This window comes from Lepidochelys kempii, chromosome 27 (assembly GCF_965140265.1).
Source record: "Lepidochelys kempii isolate rLepKem1 chromosome 27, rLepKem1.hap2, whole genome shotgun sequence".
NCBI lineage: Eukaryota > Metazoa > Chordata > Testudines > Cheloniidae > Lepidochelys > Lepidochelys kempii.
The window spans coordinates 12,174,067-12,195,850 of record NC_133282.1 but is presented as its reverse complement, the minus strand read 5'-3'; the positions used below and the strand labels follow the sequence as shown (position 1 = coordinate 12,195,850).

Genomic DNA, 21,784 nt, shown 5'->3' with positions numbered 1-21,784 from the left:
GCCCACATGGGCCCTGATCCCGTTCCGTGGCGAAGCCCTGGAGTAGGGGGTTTGGATGGAACGGCTCCGAAGCAAACGTTTCTTATCTCCTACTCCAGGCTCTGAGTAACTCCCAGCCCCCACCCCCTCCTCTGGCACCACTCGGGACTAACAAGGCCTGAAAGATTTCCATTAGCTGCCTTGGCATTGCCTCTGCCATTCTCCTGCCAGCTTCAAGTCCACCCCCAGATGCCAGCAGCACCCACGGCCGTGCCGGCCCTCGCTGACTCTGGCAACGGTGCCAGCTTGGAAGGCAGAGGCCCTTTTGCAAGCATCACCTCAGTAAGTGGCCGATGAACTAAAAAAAATATTACTTAGCTTACAGTAACACCTAGAGACCCTGACGGAGACCAGATCCCCACCGCGCTAGGAGCCGTGAACGCACAGAGATCAGATCCCCACCGCGCTAGGAGCCGTACGCGCACAGAGAACGGATCCCCACCGCGCTAGGAGCCGTACGCGCACAGAGATCGGATTCCCACCGCGCTAGGAGCCGTACGCGCACAGAGATCAGATCCCCACCGCGCTAGGAGCCGTACGCGCACAGTGATCAGATCCCCACCGCGCTAGGCGCCGTATGCGCACAGAGATCGGATCCCCACCGCGCTAGGAGCCGTACGCGCACAGAGATCGGATCCCCACCGTGCTAGGAGCCGTACGCGTGCAGAGATCAGATCCCCACCGCGCTAGGAGCCGTACACACGCACAGAGATCGGATCCCCACCGCGCTAGGAGCCGTACACACGCACAGAGATCGGATCCCCACCGCGCTAGGAGCCGTACGCGCACAGAGATCAGATCCCCACCGCGCTAGGAGCCGTACGCGCACAGAGATCTGATCCCCACCGCGCTAGGAGCCGTACGCGCAAAGCCGTACACGCACAGAGATCAGATCCCCACCGCGCTAGGAGCCGTACACACGCACAGAGATCGGATCCCCACCGCACTAGGAGCCGTACGCGCAAAGCCGTACACGCACAGAGATCAGATCCCCACCGCGCTAGGAGCCGTACGCGCACAGAGATCGGATCCCCACCACGCTAGGAGCTGTACGCGCACAGAGATCAGATCCCCACCGCACTAGGAGCCGTACGCGCACAGATATCAGATCCCCACCGCGCTAGGAGCCGTACACGCACAGAGATCAGATCCTCACCGCGCTAGGAGCCGTACGCGCACAGAGATCAGATCCCCCACCGCGCTAGGAGCTGTACACACGCACAGAGATCAGATCCCCACCGCGCTAGGAGCCGTACACACGCACAGAGATCGGATCCCCACCGCGCTAGGAGCCGTACGCGCACAGAGATCGGATCCCCACCGCGCTAGGAGCTGTACACACGCACAGAGATCAGATCCCCACCGCGCTAGGAGCTGTACACACGCACAGAGATCAGATCCCCACCGCGCTAGGAGCCGTACGCGCGCAGAGATCAGATCCCCACCGCGCTAGGAGCCGTACACGCACAGAGATCAGATCCCCACCGCGCTAGGAGCAGTACGCGCACAGAGATCGGATCCCCACCGCGCTAGGAGCTGTACACACGCACAGAGATCAGATCCCCACCGCACTAGGAGCCGTACGCGCACAGAGATCAGATCCCCACCGCGCTAGGAGCTGTACACACGCACAGAGATCAGATCCCCACCGCACTAGGAGCCATACGCGCACAGAGATCAGATCCCCACCGCGCTAGGAGCCGTACATGCACAGAGATCAGATCCCCACCGCGCTAGGAGCCGTACGCGCACAGAGATCAGATCCCCACCGCGCTAGGAGCCGTACACACGCACAGAGATCGGATCCCCACCGCGCTTGGAGCCGTACGCGCACAGAGATCAGATTCCCACCGCGCTAGGAGCCGTACGCGCACAGAGATCAGATCACCACCACGCTAGGAGCTGTACACACGCACAGAGATCGGATCCCCACCGCGCTAGGAGCCGTACGCGCACAGAGATCGGATCCCCACCGAGTGGCTAGCCCAGGTTGCCGTGTCTACACTGCTCTTTTAACCCAAGTTAGTGAACCCGAGTTCTGAACCCAACTTGGCTTTGCAGTGCAGTATTCTCCGAGTAAAAGGCTGCCCAGGAGGAGTGCTGACACTCTAAACGGACAGGACAGAGGGGAAGCGATTTCTCCAAAGCGGCTGACCTGGTCAGCGATCGAGGTGGGACTAGAACCCCGCGCTCGGCCAGGACCCTGCCAGGTGTCACACCCCGATTCCCTTGGGTGAGGCAGTCTCTGTCCATGTGTCTCCTGATGCAGCCTGGCTGGGTGGGGGCTGGAAATTTCAGGAAAACCTGGAAGATTCCGGCAGAGCTTTCCTGACAAGTGTCCTCCACACTCATGGTGCCAAAGGTACCTAGAACTTTGTCCATGCCAGCCTGAGCTAAAAGGCTCCTAAGGGACACCCAGCATAGGGTACCCATGCCAGGGCTCTCTCTGAGATTAGGGTGCCAGGGAGCACCCACCCAATGGGTCAGTTTCAAGGGGCTATCCCTGGATTACTACAAACCCCAGCATGTTTGGCTTGGGGTCTTGCCCCACCCCCAGCAAGCTGACTGGCTGTCAGCCAGGGCACCCAGAGGAGGTCCGTGCCCAGGAATGTGCGTGGATGGGCGGCGTGGGAGCAGGCAGGGGCCGTGGAGGAGCCAAGCTGGAACGGAGTCAAGCGGAAAATGCTGATAGGGCAGAATCGCCAAGGGCGGGAGGAAGGGATGGAGGAGATGGAAATGGGACCCTCTCTTGAAGTTAGATCGGGGGGGTCTTGGAGATGTCAGGTTATGAAGTGGATCCCTCATCCTGGAGGGGACCCCACGCAGCCTGAGCGGAGCTAGAAGAATGGCGGGGGACCCACTGAGAACGCATGTCATCCGCAGACTTTGCAGGTGACATGCGTGCTGGGGAGGCTCAGATGGTGGCAGGCGGACGGCCGTGCTGCCAGATTAATTAGCACCGTCCCGGGCTTCCGGGGGAAAAGTTTTCACGCTTCGTTTCTCCTGCGACAGCCTGCAGGGCTCGATTACAGGCTGGAGTGAGCGTGAGAGACGAGAGGGGTGGGGAGAGCATGACGCCCACCACTGCGATACCCAGCGCGCCTGGGATCTGCAGGCTGCTGGAGGGGCCGGGGGAGCCGGGAGCCGCACAGGGCCGGCGGGGCAGGGGGAAGCTGTGATGCATGGGGATAGACAGAGAGATGTGTACACTTGGGATTAGATAGCTAGACAGCTAAAAAGCTGAGGCAGGCAGATCCACGGCCTGGTATTCACTCATCTAGAAAGCTCTCTTTCCAATCCCAACGCATGGCCTCTTCTCCTGCCATGGGGATTTCCTGCTCTCAGCCTGGTACCCGGCAGCTTCCTCTTCCCCCATAGCCGACCGGGCATGGCCGTGGCAGGGCACCTCCGGCAGGAGGACAACCCTGTCCCCCAGGGGTTCTGCTCCTCTCTGGAGAGAAGCAGGCCTGGCCATTCCCCATGGAGGAGGACATTTTAGCCTTATAATTAAAAGCCAGGAAGTAGGTCAGGGGGTCCTTGGCAGGGAGTCGGAGGGTTTTTCAGAAGCTGCAGGTTCGTACCCAGCCCGGCTCACTAGTGACTAGAAGTCGTGACCATCTGGAGGCTGATATGACACCAGTTAGCGTTGGAGCCTAGTCCTGAGTGGGGGAGGAGTCTGCAGCTCCAGGAAGAGGGAGCGCTGGGGAACGGCGCCATGCGGGTTTTAAGGATGCAAGGTCAGACGCTGCTGTTACGTCTCACGGGTCAGCGGAGCCCAGCCCATAACCAGCCCCAGACAAGCAGCATATGCAGCCAGGTCCAAAGTCAATAGGAGACTTTCTGGTACCAGCAAGGAATCAACAACTTCCGCAGCTGTCTCCTGCCCACAAACTGACCCCCTCCCCGTGCCCCAGTTAGCTAATGAACCAGAGCGACACAACACGGGCCCTGACCCGCGTCCTAGGGCAGCCGTGGGGCTAAACTCTTGCTCTGTGTTACTCTCCCAAGTAACCCAGACAGAGCAGAACCTCAGACGCCCTGATGATTGCAGGAGGCCTGCCACCAGCCAAGGCCCCCGCTCCCGCGATGGGAAGATCCCTGTGCACTGCAGACCCTCCCTGTCCTGAGGATGTGAGAATCCAAGCGAGCTGTCACACACAAGCTGCCAAGCGCTCCCAGCTAGGGAGTTAAGGGCTCTCTGAGTGCTCCTGGCGCAGCACACACAGGGGAGTCGTGCCTGGCAGCCATCTGAGGAAAGCACACGCATTCAGGCCAGGATTTCCCCGTGCGTGTGTCCAGCAGGGAGAGCAGACCAGGGTCAGAAAAGCAGACATTTCTACTAGGCTGTCTATCCCCTGGGAAGAACCGGAACTGGATCTTTGTGCCCGCCCGGAATGGACTCTGGGTGCAGCCCCTCCCCCCAAAGAAGAGCTCTAGGAACGGAGTCTATCTCGGGCATGAATCTTCATCGGTGGGCTTGTGTGTGTGTGCATAGAATCAGAGACATGTCGGACTGGAAGGGACCTCCAGAGGCCATCTAGTCCAGCCCTATCCACTGAGGCACGGCTAAGTATTAACTAGCCCATCCCTCACAGGGGTTTGTCTGACTTGCTCTTAAAAACCCCCAATGATGGAGATTCCACAGCCTCCCGAGGCAATTTATTCCAGTGCTTAACTACCCCGACAGGAAGTTTTTTCCTAATGTCGAACCTAAATCTCCCTTGCTGCAATTTAAGCCCTTTGCCTCTTGTCCTACCCTCAGTGGTTGAGCAGAACAATTGATCAATCTCCTCTTTATAACAATCTTTAGCGTACTTGAAAATCACTGTCACGTCCCCCCCTCAGTCTTCTCTTTTCCAGGGCACACAATTTGCTTTCTAGTAAGTCATATTTTCTAGGCCTTGAACCATATGCGTTGCTCTCCTCTGGACTTTCTCCAGTTTGTCCCCCTCTTTCCCGAAGTGGGGCGCCCAGACCTGGATACAACGACCCCAGCTGAGGCCTTATCGGTGCTGAGTAGAATGGAAGAATTACTGCTCGTGTCTCGCTTACGACGCTCCTGCTAATACATCCCAGGATGGTGTTTGCTTTTATGGAAACGGTATTACACTATTGACTCACATTTCATTTGTGGTCCACTATAACCCCTGATCCTTTCCTGCAGGGCTCCTTCCTAGGCAGTCACTTCCCATTTGGTATCTGTGCCACTGATCATTCCTGCAGGACTTTGCATTTCTCCTTATTGAATTGCATCCTGTTTATTTCAGACCATTTCTCCAGTTTGTCCAGCTCATTTTGATTTCTAATCCTGTCCTCCAAAGCGCTTGCATCCCCTCCCAGCTTGGTATCGTCCGCAAACTTTATGTGTGTGCTCTCTATGCCAGGATTCAAATCATTTATGAAGCTATTGAACACAACCAGACTCAGGACAGACCCCTGCGGGACCCCCCGCTCGATACACCCCTCCAGCTTGACTGTGAACCAAAGATAACTACTCTCCCAGCCAGTACGATTTTCCAACCAGTTGGGCATGCACCTTATAGTAGGTTCAGCTAGGCTATATTCCCCTAGTTTGCTTCTGAGATGGTCATGTGAGACAGTCTCAAACGATATTGTGTGTGTGTGCAAGCGTGTGTGTATTTGTGCACGTCTGGGCGGGTGTACACACAGATGAGCAGGGACACGTACACAAGTATGCGTACACTTGTGCACACAGAATCATAAAAAGAACAGGAGGACTTGTGGCACCTTAGAGACTAACCCATTTATTTGAGCATAAACTTTTGTGGGCTACAGCTCACTTCATCGGACAGAATATCAGGATTGGAAGGGACCTCAGGAGGTCATCTAGGCCAACCCCCCTTGCTCAAAGCAGGACCAATCCCCAGTTTTTGCCCCAGATCCCTAAATGGCCCCCTCAAGGATTGAACTCACAACCCTGGGTTTAGCAGGCTGATGCTCAAACCACTGAGCTATCCCTCCCCCCATATAGAAACGTGTGGGCACATGCATGAGCACGTACGCTCATGGGCACAAACACAGGCTCATGCCTGTACACACGTGTTTGCGTGTGCCTGGGCACACGCGCACACGTGTCTGCTGGTACCTAGTGCAACATCCAGGCGGCGAGCCCAGCTCCCTGCTGCCTGTGGTTAAACAGATGCAGCAGAGCCTCAGAACCTCCGTTTGTTCCCTTCCCTCGCTGCATTCAGAGACCCAGCTCTGCAGCTGCGGATTCCAACCGGTGAGTCCATAGAGAGCAACTCCCTGACATCCGCTCCGGGGGGAGAGCGCTCGGATTCCCTTCTCCGCCAGGACCCGGAGAAGCTCCACGCTCAGAGCACAGAGAGATCTTTATCCGCAGGGTTTTGGCAGGCAAAGGCCTCGGCCTGACTGTGCAATGGGTGCGGGCGGCTGCAGGAGGTGCAGGATGGGGAAGGCGGCACAGACGGGGTGAGTAGGTCTCCTGGCCGATGGCCAGGGAGTATCTGCACAGTGCTGCTGACAGGGGAAAGAAAGTTTCTTTGCAGAAGAACACCTGGGACTAGGGACCGGAGTTCAAGCACTGTGAGTGATGAGTAGGGCCCTCCCAAATTCACTGTCCATGTTGGTCAATTTCACGGTCATGGAATTTTAAAAATTGTCAATTTCGTTATTTCAGATACTTCAATCTGCAATTTCAGGGTGTTGTAACTGTGGGGTTTCCCGACCCACAAGGAGGTTGTGGGGGGGGAGGGGCACAAAATTATTGTAGGGAGGTTGCGGTGTTGCCACTCTTACTTCCTTCAGAGTTGGGCAGCTGGAAAGTGACAGCTGCTGGTCGGGAGCCCAGCTCTGAAGGCAGCACCATTGCCAGCAGCATGGTATGGTATCGCCACCCTTACTTCTGCACTGCTGCTGGCAGGGCACTGCCTTCAGAGCTGGGTGCCTGGCCAACAGCCGCCGCTCGCTAGCCACCCAAATCTGAAGGCAACACAGAAGTAAGGGTACCACAACCCCCCTACAGTAACCTTGCGAGCCCCCTCCACCTCTCTTTTGGGTTGGATCCCCCAGTTTGAGAAACGCTGGTCTCCCCTGTGAAATCTCCACAGTATAAGGTACAAGCACACAATAGACCAGATTTCACAGAAGGAGACCGGATTTCACAGCCCGTGATGCATTTTTCATGTCCGTGAATTTGGTAGGGCCCTAGTGATGAAGTTCTCTGCATGCTGGCCAGGGCCATGATACCTTGCAGGGCCTAGGGCTACAATGCTCTCTGCAAAATCCAAGACCCATAATCCATATCTGGTGGCTTCTCTTGGAAGAAATCCAGGGGTCCCCCGCTGCCCTCTCCTCTGCCCAAACAGCTCGGCCAACTGCTCCCTACTTGTCCTTCCTCCGCTCTTGGCCCTATTAGTCCCCTATGCCTGGGACCTCCTTCCAGGACGCAGTCATAGCCATGCCGCCCTCCCCTGAAAACCCACTGCAGGGCTGGACTGCCCAGGCACTAGATCACATGGAATTGTTCTGTTTGTACAGTGCCTGGCACAGCAAGGTCCTGGGCCATGACTGGGGCTCCGAGTCGCTACAGTGATACAAACCATAAATACTCATCACGATGCTAACCTCCGGGCACGCATTCTCCACTCAGAGCGCTCAACTCTCCGCAGCAGGGATGTGATGGCCATGAGCCTAGCGCCCTTGAGGAGTTGTATGTATTCTGTGCTGCCAGGCCCAAGCATTTAAAAATCACGAGTCAGGCCCCTGCCCCAAAAAATCAGGAGATTAAAAAAAAAAATCTCATGTTTTTAAGCCAAATATGATGCATTTTAAGTTCCTTTTGTTCCCCTTCTGCTTTTCAGGCCTTTAGGGCTCACATTTTCAAACTCTCTCAGCAACCACCAAGGTCCCATCTTGGCTGACACCGCGGGTACCAAAGCAGGGCTAAAAGCCAGAGCTGCTGCAGCTTGACCTACAGTCTAGCATCCCCTAGCTTGGGCTGTAACAGACTCCGCTTCTCTGCAGATCAGGCACGGGGTGGGAGTAGGGGGGAACCAGGAACACACACTGACCCATAGTCACGCTACACGAACAGTCAATTCGCAGCAAGCTGGCACGTGAATCTACCTTGCACTAGCCTACCAGATTGACTGACTGTGTAAATCCATCTGATGCGCTTTTATAGCTTGTTAATGTGCTTTGATTAGTCCCATTTCAAAAAGGACTAGATCAAAGTGCATTAACGACTGTTAATGGATGTCAGGAGGGTCCACATGGACAGTTAGACCATGGCAGGGGAGCGCGGGGTAAATTCACACCCCAGTTTGCTGCAAACTAATTATGTGGCCTGGTCCACACTTAAAATTTGGAGCAAGTTAGCTCAGCGTGAAAAATTCACACCTGGAGGCGTTATCGCTAAGATGAGCTAAAAGGTGTAGATGCGGCTAGGTTGATGGAAGAATTCGTCCGTCACCCTAGCTACCATGGCTTGGGGCAGTGGGTTACCCACATTAATGTAAACACCACGTAAATCACATGAGTCCAGGAGCTGGGGAATTACAAACACGCAGCTCCCTCCCCCAGGTCACGAGACTCAGGATCAAATCGCAAGCACGAGCAGCTCCATACGTAAGACACAGCATGAAGAAGCTGAGATCTGACCATCTCCTTCAAGAGATGGAGCGAGGGGCACAGAATTGAGTACGGCAGAGGTCTGCCTGGCAGGCTAACAGCCCATGGCAAGGGTGTCTTTGCCAGTCCAAGCTGTTCCCCTACACTCACACCTCAAGACCAGTTGTAGCCTGAAGCCGCAAAGCCCTGGAGGCTGGGGGGGGGGGGCAGGGGGAGACACTTCTTTCATGCCAGATGAAGGAAGGAAGGGGTCCAGCTTTTCTCAGAGCCCTTGTGCTGGTCATTTTCCATGGAGTCACCAGGGAAACCAGCAACAAACTGAGGAGACCATGGGGAGTATATTTTCTCTTTCATTTTTGTGCAGCCCATGCCAGAGCTGGGGGAGTGGGCAGAATAAGGGGGGTGGGGAACAGGTATCATACTCAGCCCAGACATAAGCCACCTATGGAGGCAGAAGCACAAAGATCAGGCATAGGTGATGCAAGTCATGCAAGGATTAATCATTTGCAGATAAATGCAAGGATCATACCGAGTTTGGGATACATTCCACGCATGGTCTTTGCAACATGCAGACTGCGATGCACCGCCCTTTCAACTTGTATAGCCCATGGATGATCTTTCCAGCTTGCAAATCCCAGGCATGATCCTGGCCCCATGCATGTCTTACCCTGCATGCATTTTTGCCAGAGTGGGAGCCCTTGATCTCTGTGCCCGTCAGAAACCTGGCCTTTTGAAGGTCACCCAGCCAGGCTAGAAAGTTGCTTTGTTCTGCAGGAAGTTCCTTATTTTATCAAGAGTTTTGAAGATTTTGCGTCAGCGCAGAACTTCGTCCCACTGCCTGCTGCTGGCCTTGCGTTTTTACAATTGAAAGGCTCTTTATAGTCTAATCGAGTGACCTCTTAGGAGACCTTCACCCAATCCCCCCCACTGCCCCTCTCTCGCTTTATTCTAAGGAGGTCCCAATCGGAACAGATGAGCTAAGCCGGACACACGTGCGCACACACACAAAAACAGAGAGAAAAGGGAGGGAAGGAGGATTTATAGGCCAATAACACACACCCCAGACAATAGGCCAGAGGAGAGGTATTGATCCCACCAGCTGTTCAAAGCTGGAAGATAAAAGCAAAGACACTCACTGGAGCTGGGCCTGTATGTTCGTATAATGCAGTAAATCCCAGGTCCCATTAACTCTCGTCATGGGACAGCTTCTGCATGGGGCATCTGCTGTCCTCCGGGAGATCAGAGGGGGCACCCCCAAAGTTGGAAGCTAACAGCTCCAAGGGAGGGTGTAGCTGTCAGTCGGGGTACCGCAGATGTCCCTGTTCAGGAGTGAGCTGAACTACCTGGCACTATGATGCAACTGGCTGTCTCATGGTGAGGGTCATACAGACCCACCTCACTGTTCCCCCCCACACACACACACTCCCATCCCTGCCAAGCGCCGCCCAATGGCACCAGCGGAGGATTCGCCCCCGTGTTTCCACTCGTAAGGCCCCTAAGGGCTCCCAACACAGGCTCCCAACGGGCCATGCCCCACTGAACTCGGCAGGGCTGCAATTGGGGGAAGGCAGGGGGCTCAGCTCCCCCTCCACCCTTTGGCTCCGGACTGGAGCTGGAGGGGGGAGACGTCACTTTGCAGCCCCTTCTCTCGGCCCGGCAAGCCCTCCGTCATGACGAACGGGCGGCCAGGCCAGGCTTGCAGTCCTGCTGGCCCCGCTGCTAAGGAGGGCTAGAGCAACCCCACCCAGGCGGTCGACTTCCTCTTCCACTCCCTCTGAACCAGTGCTGGCCGGGCTGCCTCTGCAGCGCCCCCCCTAAGCAAGACCCACAGGCCTGGGGCTCGGACCCAAGTCTGCCATATGGCTAACCACCCCCTCCTTTCATTTCCGCGCGGCTTTAGGCTAAGGGAAGAGGCAGCTGCCAGGGTCAGCTCTGCAAAGCAAGGGGAGCAGCAGCAGCCCACCTGTCTGAGGGGATCTCTCCTTGCAAGACCCGTGCAGACATTGTAATGCTCCACACGTCGGGGCAAAGGCTGCATGGGCCTCCTCTCTGGTGGCAAGGAGAACAGTCCACATTCCCCCCCTCGGGGTCCTCCCGGCCCCCCACATTTCACCTGGCTGGGAATACAGGCGGAGCAGATGGCTCATTGACTCGTAGCAGGGGCTACCCCAGCCAGGCTCTCAGATAAAGCATCTACCACTCACAGAGAGAGGATTACAGCCATAAGGGGCTAGGAGGAGAAGGGATAACACCACTCGGCTAAACCCGCCGAACAAAAGAGTATTAGGGATCAGTGTCGTGGACTATAGTGCAAAGCCCCGTGATACCCAGTGCATATAGCACCCAACACAACGGCCATAACGCCAGCCCTTCCACCCAACGGGGCTGGCTGCATTCCACTCAGCTGCAGGGGGAGGCCAGAGAGTTAACTCCCCGAGCATTCATCCGCCGAGCGAAAGGACGGCCCGGCGGCTAGGGCAGTAGCTCGGGACTTGGGAAACCAGCATTCAGCTCCCTCCTCTGCCACAGGCTTCCTGAGTGACCTTGGCCAAGTCACCTAGACTGTTTTCAAGGCGGGGAGGTGTTGCTGCGTTTCAGTGTCCCAACACCCAACTGATTTAGGAGCCCGAGTCTCATTTTCAAAAGGGATTCAGGCACTTAGGAGCCTAAATCCCCGCAATTGTCAACGAGCGTTTGGCTTGCAGTTGCCGAAATCCCTTTTGAAAATGAGACTCGGGCTCCTAAATCAGTTAGGTGTTGCAACACCGAGATACCTTGAACAATCTGGACGGGCCTTGGCATCTGTTTCTCCTGCATCAAATGGTGAGAACAACACTGCCCAGCCTCCTGGGGGAGCTCGAGAGGCACTCAGGTGCCCTGGGAACGGATGTTATATAGGAGATGGACAGGCTGCCCACCCCGTCAGAGCCCTGTGCAAGCATCCACCAGGTAAGCGCCACGCAGGTAGGTCAGAGACATTCCCTCCCACTTTACAGAGAGGGCCAGGGACTCGCTCCGCATCCCCCAGTGGATCAGGGTCACAGGAAGGACTAGAACTTTGACTGCGATTTTCAAAGGTGCAGAAGGGACTTCAGCATCCAAAATTCAATGGCAGCCGGGGGTCCTACGCCCCTAGGCCTTTGTGCAGATCCCAGCCCCCTGCCCTCTGCAGGCGGAGCAGGCCTCCGGGAGCAATGCAGGTTGCTGCAACACCTGCAGACACTGAGAAATTACCTGGCCCCCCTAGCACTTCCAAGCCAACGAAGGGTGTGACACAAAGGGATGCACTGAGGCCTAGTTGATTTGATGCTGGCCCGAGGGCCATGGTTTGAGCATCCTCCAACACAGTCTGGGATGCTGCCCAAATATCCGACATCGGCCCCTCGGTCCATGTCCCGTCTGGATGGGTTAATACCGAGCTGGAGGCTGTTGGACAGTAACTGCCAGGGACTTTGTTTTTTCTGGGTTAATAACCAGACCAATACCTGCTGCCGTTTGCCCAACGAGATCGGCCAACAAGACAACGTCGTGGGCTGCGGAGCGTGCCTCTGTGTTTCGGGCCCTTCCGCAGCCACTGCGGGGCCGTCATGACCTCAAGCTTGCTGTGAAGCTGCAGGTCCCCGGACCCCCAGTTACAGCAGCTCTGCCGTGCGGAAGCGCAAGGCGGGCGTGCAAGGCGGACGCGCACCGGCTCGACTCTTGTCATCTCCGTCAGCGGCTCCAGATCACGTGGCAGGAGGAGATCAGGAATGAGGACACGCGAAGCTGAACCCGGCAGCCAGCTCCATCAGCACTGGTTCGGGTTTTGGCGGCTTTCTGGAACGAATCCCAAAGCGTGTGCCCCCAGGGCGATCATAGGGGTGCCAAAAGCTTCGGTGGGGCGACACAACTGCCCGCGATGGACGTTGCACCGTGGCGGGGCGGCCTCATTCCGGCACAGAAGGGGTTATTCACCCTGTTGGACCCAGTTAGCCCTGTCCCTTCCCCCACTTCTGGCAGGGACAGGGCAGGAGGGATAAGGGCCGGGCCCCCGAGCCCAGTTGGAGGCCGAGCAGGGAAGGAGCCAGACGTCCCTTCCAGGGAGCCGAGTCGCCACGGAGCCCGTGACCAGCTGCAGCCAGCTTGGAGGATAGGCCAGCCGCGGCCCCCAGAGCCTGAGGGACCCAGAGAGAGAGCGCAGGGGGAGCCGTTCGGAGCAGAGACGGGGAACCAGGCCCCAGCGGCCACGGAGCAACCCAGGGAGACGAGACATTGGGACTGTTGTATTGCCAGGAGGCGAGGCTGCGACTTCCCGCTTCCTGGACAACCCAGCCCCGTCACCTGAGCCCCTGACTATTTGCCGGTTTAACCCTCAGGCAGGACCCCGACCCCCCGACTTCTCATCCAGGAGGCCTGAGCTACCACGTGCCCAGCGGTTAGGCTACGACCCAAGACGACTGATGGCCCCACTCGGTGCCAGCACCAATTCCCCGCTGCCGTCCAAGGGGGCGCCCCGCAGGAGACCCCAAGGACGTTACGGACACAACCAGCATCTACAATCACACCACCTTCAGCACCTTGCCAGAGACCGACAAGGAAGCCGCGTCCCTTTGGGATTTGCCAAGTTGATGGTGGGCTGAAGAAGTGCTGACCGGTGATGACCGGTGGGAATGCACTTGAGCATAACAGAGACCCAGGTTTTAACCCTGCCTCTCTGGCGACTTTGGGCAAATGGGTTGAGCGCCTCCCTGCCTCAGTTTCCCCATCAATAAGGTGGATGCCTGCCTCCTCTGTGAGGGGCGTGAAGATGCGTGGATGGAAAGGGCTGTTATTTATGACGACGCTCCTGGCCTTTCAAATGCGCAGAGTCACGATTCCGATCCCAATGGCGTATCAGCCTCTGCACCCCAACCCAATTCCCTTCCCAGGCAGAAACTGGACCCCAGCCCAGCCCTCCCAGCTGTCTGCGCTCTAACCAAAAGCCCCCACACACACGTCAACTGCACCCCCATATGTTTGCTGAGCACCTTCCCCGCTCAGCAGCCCCTCTCCACCTCTGAGCACACGCTGGGGAGAGGGTGCCAGGACTTGGGCATGGCGCGCCTGTTCCCACACGGCAGAGGCTCCGTGCAGAGTACCAAGGGGCACTGCCAATTCTCTCCTTGCAGACGGCTTCTGTGCACATGGAGCAGATCAGCACATTGCCTCGGCTCCTGCTGCTCCCTTCACGGTAGGTATTCTAGGTATTTGGGCTGTCTGGGGAGGAAGCTGTTTGGAATGAAGCTCCCTGGGGCATTGTGTGTGGCAGAGAGAAAAACTCGCCATGCCAGCTGATCGGGGAACATTCCACCACCTTGAAACACGCCCACCAAGCCCTGGCCTTTGCCCCAAACAAGCTCAAACAGCCCATCCATGTAACGATGGAGCAATGCAACCTCCGTCACCTGCAGAGGGCTCGTCTCACACCCAGTCCTCTTAGGAGGGCCCCACAGTAGAGGAAGGGGCCAAACAGAACAGCCCTCCCGCCCCCAGCTCTGGCCCACATGCTACGGGTCAGTGAATATTACAGGTGCCCCGCGGTGCCGCTCCACAGAGATAAGGGTGGTAAAGCAGCAGCTAGGGAGTAGCTATGGCCTCTCCTGCATCTAGCTCCGGAGGTCCCCCAATTCAAACCTCCGTGTTGGCCAAGACGGCGGCTGCTGCATTTCCATACAGCCTGCCCCGTTCGATGCCGCTAGCTGGCCTCTGGGAGCAGAAGGCAGCTGAGCTGGGTGAGCGTGGAACCCAGGCTCCAGGAGGTGAGGGCCTACTCTACGGGCTCGTTTGACAGCGAGGCTACGCTCCGAAAACGGACCAGCTCCTTACTCCACATCTCGGCTCGCTGGGCAACGGGCGGGCCCGTGGACCCTGCTGGCTGGCGCGACTGTGCGGACCGATCGGCCCCAAGGCAGGGGCTCCCGTTAGCAGGGCGGCTCGAAGGGGTGCCGCACACCCAGCCCGGTGGCTCAGCCCTTGAGCGGGGGACTGCAGGGCTGGCGGCTGGCAGAGCTCCTTCGCCACAAGCAAAGGGGCGATCGTAGCCCGGGCAGGCACCAGCTTTCACATCTAGTTAGCTCTCGTGAGTAACAGTGGCAGCGAAAGCCTGGCGACACAGGCCAGCCGCCCCAGGACAAGCCGGCTGGGGGCTTGGTACGTATTCGCTTTGCCAGCCGCCACGTTTGCACGACTACCATCGCTCGGTGCGAGCGCGATGAAAGCTAGCATTGGTGTGGCTGCCCCGTGCCTCAATCATACCCGCAGCCATCACGTGCCGGCGTCTATTTGATCTGGAAGCCGCTCGAGTGAAAACAATGGGCAAAGACCAGAGGGCAGGTGGGCAGGGCACCAGATCGGGATGCCGGGGTTCTGTTCTCGTCTCTGCCACTGACTTGGGCCAGACATTTCCTCTCTGTGTGCTTCTGTTTCTCCTCCCACCCATCCTTGGGCTGGCCAGATTAGATTGCCAAGCTCTTTGAGGCAGGAACTCTATGTACAGGGCCTAGCACAACGGGGCCTCTAGAAGTACCATAATATATATAATAGCAACTCCACTGGGCTGTATGTTTCCGGCCTGATCCTGATCTCCTGATCTTCTCCCTCATTGGTATGAAGGGGCGTTATGCTGCTGGTTTCAGTGATCAGAGGCCAAGGCGCTGTGTCCACATATTAAGCCCTTGGCATGATGACATAAAGAAGCAGTTGGCGGGAAGGCACTACCAGGTGCGAGAAGGTCTGGGAATGACAGGAGGGAGATGCATCCCCTCACCCCCATTCCCCCTGAGGGGCATGCCCATGCATGAGGGGGTGCCAGCCACCTGGGGGCCTGGCAGGGGAGAGAATTTTAGAGGCGTGTTGCTATGGCAGAAAGTCCAGCCCAGCCCAGCTCCCAGCGTGAGAGAGAATCGCAAGGAATCCAGGCCCCGAATTCGTCCTCCCTCCAGTTCGGCTGCAGGACACCCTCCCAATTTGAAATGCGCCACTCCCCGCACACCAATGAGAAAAAACACACCAGCTAACCATTTTGGCAGGCCCTACAATAACACATGCCCGGTGCTCCTAAGCTGCCCCTGTTGCCTGGGTGGTACAATTTCAACAGGCTTTAAAATACAGCACTTGGCCACTCCCCGCCATCACGGTCCTCGGGCCCCGTTTCCAAGGGCTCTGCAGCACAACCAGGGACTGAGTTTCCAAAGGGCTCAACTCCCATTTAGGCAGCTAAAGAGCCAGGTTTTCCCGGTAGCTCTAGCCGTGACACCAACGACTAGATGTTCACAGGATCCCAGCACCCTCCAGGCTGCACTCTTCCGAAAACCCCGTCTGCTTCGGTGTCTGGGGCGGAGCGGGCCTCTTAGAACAGTTCCCCAAACACAGCCCGCCAGTGACCCTACCCCAGCACGCCCCAGGTGCAGACAGAAGTGATCCGACTGACTCAGCAACGGAATTGGGGACGCGGCTCTATAAATAACCGAACTCAGAGACACAGCAATCACTGCTCCTCCAGCCAAGGGGAATGCAAGTGCGAGCAAGTCGCGAAGGCCCAGAAATAGCGGCCCGGCCCCCGGGAGTTCATCATCGCCCCGGGCATCGCCACTCTGCTGTATGGCATTCCAAGCCACTGGCACAGGTGGTCCATCTACAATCAGGAGCCCGGATGGGCCCTGCCAGTTCCAGCATGGCCCCTCTTGGGGATGTGGGGCATGGTAACTTCCCTGCCAGCTGACAGCAGTGGACCCCTTTGCCATGCCCCCCAGGCATCTCCCTCCGTCTGTGTCCCCCCCCCCCCACAGGCACCATGTATGTTTCTGCCCCCCACCCCCAACTCCTGCCCCAGATCGCTGGCGCAGTCACCCCTCCCCTCCCTCCTCTCCCCATCGCAGGCTCTTCCGTGCCCATCTGGCTCGGGGTGAATCTACAAGAGGGCCGGTCCCGCTTGCTCAGAGGCTATGACGAGAAAGCAGGCACATCTCGCGGGGGTGAGACTTCCCCTTTCTCACTTCTCCTGCACCCGAGGGGGCGGGGGGGGGGGGTGGAGAGAGGGGGCGTGATAGTCCAGAGATCAGCAGAGTCCTGATACCGGGCACCCAGCCACTCTTTCCCTGCCCCCACACCCCTTCACAGTACATCTCTGCCTTGGAGCTTCTTCTCCTCTGTGGACCCCCCCGGCCCCCCGAAGGCGACCCCACAGGGGAAGAGGAATACATACTACACAACTGCCTGTTAGCTCAGGGACATGACCAATGACTAGTCCTTCCTCCCAAGAGATCCCAGCTGCTGAGACACACCAAACAATGGATGACAGGCAACTGTAGGCCAGTGGAGAGACAGGTAGTCCAGTCCAGAGGACAGAGCACTGGACTGGGGCCCAGGAGACCTGGCTTTGCCACAGACTTACTGGGTGACCCTTGGGCAAGTCTGTTTCCCTTTGTCTGGTCTATTTAGATTGTGAGCTCTTGAGGGCAAGGACTCCGACTCTGTATGCACAGCGCCTGGCGCAATGGGGTCCTGATCTCAGTCAGGGCCTTCATTCGTGATGCTCAGGTACTGGGAGAAGGGCTTGTACAATGATCACTGTCCCCGTAAGGCCAGCAATGGGAGAAGGGCCCAGTAAACCCCTGGGACACTCATCACACGGAGAAGAGGGGTGCAATCAAAAATCACCGCCCACAAGGCCAAGACAAGCCACCACTGCTCAGCCCAGCAGCTGTACGCTCCTAGCCTCCTACCCCGATAGGCCACTAAGGAAACCCAGCAGGGCTCATCTGCATCCAGGTCTCCTCCTGGCCACGGCACACAACACAAGCAAAGTCTTAATGTCCTTCCCAGTTTATTCCTCTAACTGGGCAAATCTCCCCCTCTCTTGCGATGGCCCCACACCCCCAGGATGACAGCAATGCGTCCTGCTCTGGCACCTGCCACCCAAACGTTAACAAGCCCAGCCTCCAACCCTACAGGGAGCCCAGTCAGCCTGACGGCCCGTGCGCTGCACGTAGGGAAACTGAGGCACAGAGACAGGTGTAACTCGCCCAAGGTCGCCCAGCAAGTCAATGGCAGAGCTGGGCATGGAACCCGACTCTCCTGACACCCAACCCTCTGCTTTAACAAAAGGTCCCTCTGCACCACAGCCCCACCTCCCCACCCAGGTGCACCGACCCAGGGGCTGCCTATGGATAACAGCACTGCCCGGCTCCTGCCAGCGAATCTCTCGCGGACCGATTCCCAGATCCTCAGAGTCAGACCCAGCCTGGAATGGCTCGCACGCCAGCCGCACACTGAGCCCCAGCTCAATCCAGGAGCAAGGGGTTGGTGGAGGGGGTAGGCGCACCCTGGGCCAACGGTCTGCAGAGAAAGTCATCCCCCACCACTTCATCAGCCACGCAACCATAGCTGCGGTGTAATTATGCACCTATTCCATGGCTCCCATCTCCTGGATCTAGGGTGGGTGCAGAGGGCCAGTTAAGCACCACAGTGGCATGGGCAATGGACCAGGGTGTCTGCCGATATGCACACACATCCATCCACTCTCCTCCCTGCCAAGCGAGCCCTCCTGGCTCCCATTCCCAAATCACATGCACTGGGCCAAATGCTGCCCCTGGTGTAACTCCAGAGAGGAATCTGGCATTAGATTCTGGCATTGGGGTGATTGTAGCCTCTTCTCGCGGGCCCCCAATGGGGCAGAGGAGCAGCGCGGTAGGGGGGCTAAACCCAGATGCCAATGGAAAGGCCTCCCCTGAGGTAGGATCAGACAGCTGGTATCCTCCCTTCACCCTCCTCGCCAGCTTCATGATCTCATCCTTATCCTGAGGCTGTCCATCCCTGTGAGAAGCCAGGCTCCTGGGATACACAACAGACTCAGAGGGCCCCGTACCCAGGGATCTCCAGGATGTTCTCCTGCCCCACACTGCTCAGACCCCACCTGGATCCAGCAACCCGCCCGCCCCATGCCACAGATCTGCCCACAATGCCAGGGGGCAGCCTCATCCGGCCTATAGAGAATCCAGCAGCCTCGGCAGCTGCCCAGGCCTGGCTTGGCTTTGGGGTCCAGGCCGGCAGGCTGGTGTCAGAAACCAGTCCACACTCTGCCAGCGGAAGAGAAAGGCGGGTTCTGCTTGCTCCACCAAATGGGGGTGGCTTAATGGGCTAAAGCCCCGCACCCCACATACCTACACCCCCTGGAATCACTGGGTCAATTTGCAGCAGGGCTGGCTCGGACCTTCACCGGGGTGGGGGAATGACCCAGACCCTACCCCACGGTCTTGCCTAGCCCTTGATAGCCCCTCGGCACTTCTCGCCCCAGTGAGCGGTTGGCTCTGCTGTACCTGGCCAATATCTTCCCCCACTCCCAGCCCCGCACTAGTGTGTCCCGAAGGATGCTGTCCAGCCACCCCAGCAGTGGCTGCATTTTATGGGTGCCAGCACAAAGACAGCACATTGGCACAGATAGCATGGCACCCCCAGAGCCCAAGATAAGTGGCATCGCACCCCAGCTGGACCAATACTAACTGAGGGCGATGGCGTGACAATCTGGAAAAATCCCCGGGCAGGGAGCTACCAGGTGGCAGGGGAGGGAGGTGGTGCATGGAGCTAGATGCTAGGGGCTGCTGGGTTCTGATCCCAGCTCTGACACTTCCTCACCATGTGCCCCAGGGTGGGAATGACATCCCCGTCTCGAATTGTTCACACCTCCCCGCGGGCGCAGAGAGGGCTCCATTGGCCAGCACGCCCGGCCCCGTTACGCCCACCCTGGCGAGGCGCGGGGACGCCCAGCAGCCTACCTGGATGGGAGCCGTGCTGAACTGGATCTTGCGGTTGGGCACCAGTTCCTCCTCCTCTGACAGCCCGGGGATCTCCACGCAGCTCGACTCGGGCTCGTACAGCCCGTCGGCCTCCTCGTCCTCGTCCAGCCCGCTCCCCCCCGAGTCCTCCCCCAGCCCACTGTATGCACTGATGTCCACCAGGTCGGCCTCCGAGAAGTCCTCCTTCTTGGACTCGTCGCCCAGGTCGGCCTCCTCCTGCCCCTCGGCCTTGCCCTCCTCCTCGGGGTAGGCGTCCGCTTCTGGGGCCTGCCCGTGTTTCTCCGCAGCCAGGCCGCCGTTCTCCAAGGCCGCGTGCACCGTCACCTCGGCCTGGATCAGCTCGGCCCGCTCGGGCCCAGACGCCAAGCTCTTGCTCTTGTCCTGCTCGGCCGCCGTCTCCTCCACCTGCTCGGCGGCCTCGAACTCCTGCTCCGAATCCCCGCTCTCCTCCACCTCCACCGGCTTGATCTTCCGCACCTCCTGGACGCTCTGGGCCCGTGGGCCCGTGGCGTCCTTCTCGCCCGGCCTGGGCGCGACTGGTTTGGGTTGGGCCTTCTCGCCCTCAAGATGCTTGGCTCTCAGTTGGAGAGCTGGCCCGTCGCCCCCCCTGGCTTCTGCCTTGCCCCCTTCCGGGCCCTGGAGGAAGACCCGGGACCTCTTGCTGACGATCTTGGAGTTGAGGGGCCCGACTTTGCTGGGGGTTTTGTGCAGGTTGTTCCTCAGGTCGGCCTTCTCGAAGACGGCGCTGAGCTGGCTGACAGTGGGCGACACGGCCTCCGTGTCCAGCTTGTCCAGGGACTCGGTGCTCCCGTTGAACCTCACCACCACGTCCAGCTTCCTGTCCTGGAAGCCGGCCCTCTCCTTCCTCAGCAGGAGCTTGTTGGTGGTCTCCTTCTCCTGAAGGCTCCGCTCGAAGATCTTCCGGGTCTCCTGGAGCTTGGAGACCGGCTTGTCGGGCTTGGAGTCGAAGCGGCTCACCCTCTCCGACACGCTGGTCCCCAGCTTCAGCAGCGCGCTGTGGTCCACGTTCTCGTTCAGGCTGCTGGCCCTGGGCAAGGAGAGCCGGACGGGCTTCTCCTTCACCTTGGCCAGGTCGCAGGTGCCCTCGCCCGGCGGGGCGGTCCCCATCTGCAGGAACATGTTCTTGATCCGGTGCACATTGGACCCATACTTCTTGTTCCTGGCCTTCTTGGCTTCTTCGCTCTCGGCGGCCCCAAGGGCATCCTTTGTGGCTCGGAGGGCCTGGATCCCCGCTTCGTAGGCGTTCCTGTGGGGAGAGGCGCTTCTCAGGCTGCTGCTACTGCTGTTGCTGGGGCTGGCGGTGGGGGGCTCCGTCTTCATCATGGTTCAGCGAGGAGCCTTCTCCGGTCGCCCACACCTCATAGCCTCGCTCGGCCTCCTCTGGCTGGCTCCTCTTCCCCACAATGGCTCTCCCTGCCCGCCGGCTCACATCCCCAGCAGAGCCCCCCTAGTGTAGGAAGGGGCTACGCCGTACAGCGGGCATTGTGCAAGCGGAATGGGAGCAGGGTGGCGAGGAGGCAGGGCTGGTCGGTCCACAACTTGGCAGCCGGAGCAGGAGGGCGAGATCTCCCAAGGCATCGGCTCAGGCCATTGCCAGCCGGGTGACCAGATTCCCTCCCCCACCCCTCGCCCCTTCTCCTCCTCCTCCTCCTCCTCCTCTTCCTCTTCCTCGCTCTCTCTTTCTGCGCCTGAATGGCTGGTGATGGAGACTGAAGGCTCCAGCTCTTCTGCAATCAGCACAGCCTACCGCCCCGGCCTAGGCTCCCTCTGGGTCTTAGAGAGATCACCCGAGCCCTCCTCTTCTTCCCCGCCTAAAGGAAGCGGCAGGGCCATGCGTCCCCTGCAAAGCCCCATAGCCACTGAGCTAATCACCCCAGTAGGAGGGGGCCGGGACAACGAAAGCCCCCAGCTCTGCCATCGACTTATTCAAAACAGCAACAAACTCTGTAACACGACTCAGCCCCCCTCCCCGCCATCAGAGCTGCCAGTTCTCTGGGCGCCTTCCGCAGGGGGACAGATCCGCTCTTCCTGCTCCAAGCCAGTTACCACGTCCCCCTTTGGCTGCCCCCACGCCCGCCTAGCTCCGGGCCAAGGCACGAGGCAGAGCCCTGGCCTGTTTGCAACACATGTGCTGTCCCGCGGGCCCGTGCTGCTTGCTCTAAGCAGGGGCTTCCCCTTTTCCCGGGTGATCTGGGGGACTCCCGCTGGGAGGGAGGCGGGTGGGGCCAGCGCTTCAAGGGGTCGGAAAAAGGGGTGTGTGGGTGGGGGGGGTACTATCATAATTGGGGAGTAGCAGCTTT

General features: G+C 58.5%; 1 protein-coding gene across 1 annotated transcript in view; it reads right to left on the bottom strand.

Annotated features, from left to right (window-relative positions):
* The window catches only part of PPP1R9B (protein phosphatase 1 regulatory subunit 9B), a 49,183-nt gene extending 28,053 nt beyond the window's left edge, over window positions 1-21,130 (bottom strand). Inside the window, exon 1 of the mRNA XM_073325565.1 lies at window positions 19,443-21,130. Within this exon, the coding sequence (XP_073181666.1) occupies window positions 19,443-20,807 (1,365 nt within the window). The 5' untranslated portion in view covers window positions 20,808-21,130. The remainder of the gene's footprint in view (window positions 1-19,442) is intronic.
* Window positions 21,131-21,784: the final 654 nt, after the last annotated feature.